This window comes from Bison bison, unplaced genomic scaffold (assembly GCF_000754665.1).
Source record: "Bison bison bison isolate TAMUID 2011002044 unplaced genomic scaffold, Bison_UMD1.0 scf7180017864452, whole genome shotgun sequence".
Lineage (NCBI taxonomy): Eukaryota > Metazoa > Chordata > Mammalia > Artiodactyla > Bovidae > Bison > Bison bison.
Genome location: NW_011495014.1, coordinates 9,786,050 through 9,792,935, shown reverse-complemented (window position 1 = coordinate 9,792,935; position 6,886 = coordinate 9,786,050). Strand labels below are relative to the sequence as shown.

Sequence of the window (6,886 nt, the reverse complement as noted above, 5' to 3'; positions counted from 1 at the left end):
GGCTGTATATTGTCACCCTGTTTATTTAACTTATATGCAGAGTACATCAAGAGAAACGCTGGACTGGAAGAAACACAAGCTGGAATCAAGATTGCTGGGAGAAATACCAATAATCTCAGATATGCAGATGACACCACCCTTATGGCAGAAAGTGAAGAGGAACTCAAAAGCCTCTTGATGAAAGTGAAAGTGGAGAGTGAAAAAGTTGGCTTAAAGCTCAACATTCAGAAAATGAAGATCATGGCATCCGGTCCCATCACTTCATGGGAAATAGATGGGGAAACAGTGGAAACAGTGGCAGACTTTATTTTTTGGGGCTCCAAAATCACTGCATATGGTTACTGCAGCCATGAAATTAAAAGACGCTTACTCCTTGGAAGGAAAGTTATGAGCAACCTAGATAGCATATTCAAAAGCAGAGACATTACTTTGCCAACAAAGGTCCGTCTAGTCAAGGCTATGGTTTTTCCTGTGGTCATGTATGGATGTGAGAGTTGGACTGTGAAGAAGGCTGAGTATCAAAGAATTGATGCTTTTGAACTGTGGTGTTGGAGAAGGCTCTTGAGAGTCCCTTGGACTGCAAGGAGATCCAACCAGTCCATTCTGAAGGAGATTAGCCCTGGGATTTCTTTGGAAGGAATGATGCTGAAGCTGAAACTGCAGTACTTTGGCCACCTCATGCGAAGAGTTGACTCATTGGAAAAGACTCTGATGCTGGGAGGGATTGGGGGCAAGAGGGGAACGGGACGAAAGAGGATGAGATGGCTGGATGGCATCACCGACTCGATGGATGTGAGTCTCAGTGAACTCTGGGAGTTGGTGATGGATAGGGAAGCCTGGCGTGCTGCGATTCACGGGGTGTCAAAGAGTCGGACACGACTGAGCGACTGATCTGATCTGATCTGATGTTAATCATTGTTAACATTACTATTCACTGACAAATACCCTACATTGAGGCCTTACTGATCAATTTGCAGTTTCCTCACTATACCATGATTTGGCACACTTCTAAAGAGGTAGGCCTGCAATTCAGATACATGTGTAACTCAGTCACTAACTTTAAAAGCAGGCACACTCCAGCTTTAACGCGTGAAGTTTAAACAGCTTCGTGTTTTATATATTCAATATTTTACAAGTCTTTGTTTGAAGAGTTCTAACTCAAAAAATGGATTGAAATCCACTGATCTATAGCATAGTTTAATCACTGAAATATAACTTCTGATATGACCAACAAGACCCCTATATGCAGATAGCCTTAGATTAATCAATCTTTGTTGCAGTGTAATTTTCTATCCAAGTTACTGCAATAAAATTAAAGGTGTGTTGTGAGAGACAGTCCTTCATGGTCCCTGCATGTTGTTGCTGGGCATGCCAAGAATGTAAGGTCTTGACCACTCTTTAAAACTGGACAGTTTCTCAGGACTGCAGTAAGCAATCTTGATGGATGAGGTGACATTTCCTTCCAGACAAAGAGTGTGTGTGCTTTTATTTACGACAAAAGCAGCAGGTTGCTAAACTAACCATTCCTTAGCTGTGACACAAATCCACTAAATGTGTAAAATTCAACTAAGTCTCTCAGTGTTGCCCTGTGGGACTTGGGATACCTGGGGAATCAACACCAACGTGACTATTTGCTATGCCATAGTCATAAGACCTCTGACCAAGGAGTCTCAAGTCTTCTGCCAGCATCATAATAGTAATAGGCTAACTTATAGGTATGTATAATCCCAGACCCTGACAAGATGTTGATTTAAAAGAAATTAGTTGATTATTCAAACTGTGAAAGCAGGTTAAAATTAAATTCTTTGTAACTAACAGGAATTCCTATAGACATATCATTAATGAAGACGACAGAGAAAGGCCAATTAAAATAACCATTTAAAACAACAATGTCCTCAAAGGGACCATTAAAGAACTGGTGAGGTATTGATATTTTAAAAATGAAAATTCTGTTTTGTTGTCTCTATACATCAAGAAAATGAAGGAAATTCAAATTGTTTAAGATAAAGAAGGCAGGTCCATTATCACTTTATACTTTTACTTTTAAAAGGAGAGAATTATCAGACACTGAATAGGCCAAAAATAACAAACAGATAAGAGAAGACAGGAAAATTTGATAAACTGAATTAGGTAGGACAACTGAGCATTTTCCATACATTATAAGGCTCTACTTTACACATAAACCACAACACTGTGAAAGTTAAAAATAGAAAAAAAATTTTTTCTTAGAAAGTGAAAAAAATTCCTGCCATAGGTACTAAAATTATACTGTGTTGATTAATAAGTGATATATCCCAGAATAAACACAGAAATAAATTACAGTTTCTTTCAATGACAGCATCTGCACATAAAAACTACTGGCAAATAAATGATAAATTTCCTCATCCTTTATAGATGAAGAAATTTCTAATGTTATTCAATAACTAAGCATACTCTGCCTTTCTGCAACTCCCAACTACCATTACCAAAAACCAGCATTCAATGTGTGACTTCTCAGAATTGTAAGCAATTCAAATGCCACTAATTCAGAAAGCTACATGAGAAATAGCTAATAGCAAAGTGTCCAGAAAACTCAAGCTCTGCACTCAAGGACTGAAATTTTCAACACTGAAAAAAGGACATTTCCCTAGAAACATTATATATTTTAAATATTAATTCACAAGTAAATACAAAGTAAGATAGCAGATTGGAAGAACACAATGAAAGGAGTTGACAACAAAGGAAAGGAGAAGAGTTATACAAAAACATGAAAGAATAATTACAAAAATACAGCTGTGTGTTATCATTTAGACAAAGAAACTTAAGGTAAAATGCCAATTGTGGTATCACTATTTTTGAACACAGCATATCAAAGGCATTCATTATTTTACATATAGCCATCATTTTATACACAAGGGAAATGTGGAAGTTGCTAAATAACCTAGATTGTACCAGGTGCAGGAGAACAGGAATTTTATTCATTTATGCTTTCAATGTAATGGTATATTCTTTTAGTTACTTTACAATTACTAAGAAGATGTTAGAAAATTGTTCTGATAAAATGATGAAACAAAATCCTTGTCATACCACAGACTGGAAAAAATCAGATAATTCAACAAATATATATTTGACAATTTGCGAAGGTATTCTGTCAGCAAACATTCCATATCGATGTATTTTATTCACCCAAAATTATAAACTAATTTTGAAAAAGTGAAACATTATTAAGCTCTATTGCTTATACACATGAAATAATCTATAAGATAATTATATATATAAGACTAAAAATCTTCCTAATGATAAAGGAAAGAGTTGATCAACTTTAGGTTAAAAAAGAAAAAAGAGAATGTATTCTACTAAATATCCAAATGTGTTTGGGCACACAGTGATTTTGAAGGGTAAAAAATACCTTTTACATAAAACTAAAATTGAGGCCATTTTCATTCTGAAATAAAGTTCCTTTAGCAATATAACTTTTGCTCATGTTTATAAAAAACTTGTCAAATATCTTTAAATATTTTTCAAAATATTTAAAACTTTAAAAATACTTTTCATCAAATAAATGATACGTTTTAGTATGTATCTTATGAATTAGGGTAGCTGAGGTTTGGTGAAGGTCATTTAAAATACTGGAAGCAAATTTAGGACAAAGAGGTCCATGGCACTGAGGCCTAATCTTACCATCCAGGTTTCTTTTGTATTTCTGTACTCTCTCATGAGCCTATTGTTTTAAAAGATTTTTCATGTATTAATTTATTAATTAAAATGGTCCCAGTAAGATATTATAATGAAATTCTTAAAAAGAGCTTCTAAAAATTATGAAAACATGGAATAAGCAGTGCTACTCCAGTGTGCTGATAAAATCCAGAAAAAACAGAGACTAGAAGTTTAACCTAGCAATTGTTCAACAGGCCAAAGGAGGTAAAGAAAACATTTTATTCAAAGTTCAAGAAAACACTCTGAATGCAAACTAGTAAAAGGATGGCACGCTAGAGTTAATAAAGAGTATTCACCACATGGGTTGATTGTAGAGCTAAGTGAAGCAGCTCCCGTGGAAAGGCCGCCTTTTGAAACTGATGAAGCCACAGAAGGGATCGAGGATGAAGTCGGTGTAGCAGAGGAGGCTGTAGAGGATGGTAACCGTTCTCCAGACTCCATGTCTATGGGAAGAGGGCAAATGTTAATTTTCAGTGTTAAATAGTAGGATTATGCAAAAGAATAAAATATATTTAAAATAAGTCAAACTTCTAGGAATACTTTTTTAAAATACGAAAATAAGTTTAGAAATACATGTTCTTCAGAAAGATAAAATATAGAGTAAATAAAAACAATGTGAATTAAAATTCCAGTTTATAAGGTAAGCTTAATACTAAGCATAACAAATCTAAAAAACTTGTATTCTTATATAAAAAAATAAGTCATTTGAATACAGTAACTTCATACAACTATGTATTGCCATAATCTTAGGAAAATAAGCATATTAACTTTTCATTCTTCTTAAATCACCTCATCATTTTTTCACTTACAGCATAATACTCCTATTATCTTAATGAACCAAGAAAATACAACCAAATTATAGTGAAATGTAACCCTGTATTCTAAACCCAAATAGCAACATACTTCTAGGTCTTAAGCATCCATGAATCTGATCAGGTAATCTCCAGTACAGTGAGTCCTCCCAAAAACACAAATACATTTTATAGTTTATCCTAGAGTCTAGTTTGAACTATGGTCTCCAAATGGCTTTAATATGATCCATTTATAATGACTTGACTTATAAGCATTTTTATTAACTTGCTTAGCTGATCTGGGTACTATTTACATAGATCTTATTATAATAGTTTATGTTGATATTAAAATCTAGAATGGAAATGAATGAAGGAGTCAAAAGTTAAGAACTTATAAAACAAATATGTGATAGGATGTAATGGACTGTACAGTGACTACTCTTAATAATATTTTATTGTACATTTGAAAGTTGCTAAGAAAATAGAGGAGAAACAACCTCAGATATGTAGATGATACCACTCTAATAGCAGAAAGCAAAGAGGAACTAAAGAGCCTCTTGATGAGAGTGAAGGAGGAAAGGGAAAGAGCTGGCTTAAAACTCAATTTTAAAAAAACGTAGATCATGGCATCTGATCCCATTATTTGATGGCAAACAGAAAGGGAAAAGGTGGAAGCAATGACAGATTTCCTCTTCTTGGGCTCTAAAATCACTGTGGATGGCGTGGGCAGCCATGAAATCAGAAGGCGACTGCTTCTCAGCAGGAAAGCTATGACAAACCTAGACAGTGTGTTGAAAAGCAGAGACATCACTCCACCAACAAAGGTCCATATAGTCAAGTTTATGGTCTTCCCAGTGGTCACGTACGGTTGTGAGAGCTGGACCATAAAGAGGGCAAAATGCCAAAGAATTAATGCCTTTGAACTGTGGTGTTGGAGAAGACACCTGAAAGTCCCCTGGACAGCAAAGAGGTCAAACCAGTCAATCTTAGGGAAATCAACTCTGAATACTCATTGGAAGGACTGATGCTGAAGCTAAAGCTCCAGTATTTTGGTCACCAGATGCAAACAGCTGACTCATTGAAAAGTCCCTGATGCTGGGAAAAATTGAGGGCAGAAGGAGAAGAGGGGATTAGTGGATGACATGGCCGGATGGCATCATCAATGCAATGGAAATGAACTTGGGCAAACTCCAGGAGATGGTAAGGCACAGGGAAGGGGAGTGCTACAGTTCATGGGGTTGAAAAGCACTGGCCACAACTTGGGCGACTGAACAACAGCAAGAAAACAGATCTTAAAAGTTCTCATCACATGGAAAAATACTTATAACTGTGTGATAAGGATATTAACTGAACTTACCATGGTGTTCATTTCACACTAATACAAATATTGAATCATTATATGTACACCTGAAACTAATATAATGTTATATGTCAGTTATATCTTAAAATTTTTTTAAATCTAGAATAGGTTATGGTCATTTTAATACTCTGTATATACTAATATCACAATTAAGCAAGGAAACTATGAAGTTCACAGTTGTTTAAATGAGTACACATATATAGGAAGAGACAAAAAAAATACTATTCACATATCAACCATGAGTAAACTTTTATTATTTAAATAATTTAACCATAGAAAGATTTTTGTATGGACTTCTATAGGCGATTCACATAATTACTACATATTTTCTAAGAAAAAGAATTTGATTTCATTTAAAACTATTGTCCAATCAACATATGAAAAGATGCTCATCATTGCTAATTATTAGAGAGATGCATATCAAAACTACAATTAAGTACTACCTCACACCAGTCAGAATGGCCATCATTAAAAGTCTGCAAATAACAAATGCTAGAGAGTATGTGGATAAAAGGGAACTTTACAGTATTATTGGTGGAAATGTAAATTAGTGCAACCTCTATGGAAAATTCTGAAAGAGATGGGAATACCAGACCACCTGACCTGCCTCTTGAGAAATTTGTATGCAGGTCAGGAAGCAACAGTTAGAACTGGACATAGAACAACAGACTGGTTCCAAATAGGAAAAGGAGTACATCAAGGCTGTATATTGTCACCCTCCTTATTTAACTTATATGCAGAGTACACCATGAGAAACGCTGGACTGGAAGAAACACAAGCTGGAATCAAGATTGCCAGGAGAAATATCAATAACCTCAGATATGCAGATGACACCACCCTTATGGCAGAAAGTGAAGAGGAACTCAAAAGCCTCTTGATGAAAGTGAAAGAGGAGAGTGAAAAATTTGGCTTAAAGCTCAACATTCAGAAAACGAAGATCATGGCATCCGGTCCCATCACTTCATGGGAAATAGATGGGCAAACAATGGAAACAGTGTCAGACTTTATTTTTCTGGGCTCCAAAATCACTGCAGATGGT

At 35.3% G+C, this 6,886-nt stretch overlaps 1 protein-coding gene across 12 annotated transcripts in view; it reads right to left on the bottom strand.

Annotated features, from left to right (window-relative positions):
* The window catches only part of BAZ2B (bromodomain adjacent to zinc finger domain, 2B), a 203,641-nt gene that overhangs the window by 150,494 nt on the left and 46,261 nt on the right, over positions 1 to 6,886 (bottom strand). For all 12 annotated transcript variants that reach the window (XR_826954.1, XR_826955.1, XM_010858994.1 and 9 more), the window contains exon 2: positions 3,993 to 4,139. Coding sequence is in view for 10 of the 12 variants with exons in the window: in XM_010858994.1 (XP_010857296.1) it covers positions 3,993 to 4,137 (145 nt within the window). In the remaining 2 variants the exon portion in view is untranslated. The remainder of the gene's footprint in view (positions 1 to 3,992; positions 4,140 to 6,886) is intronic.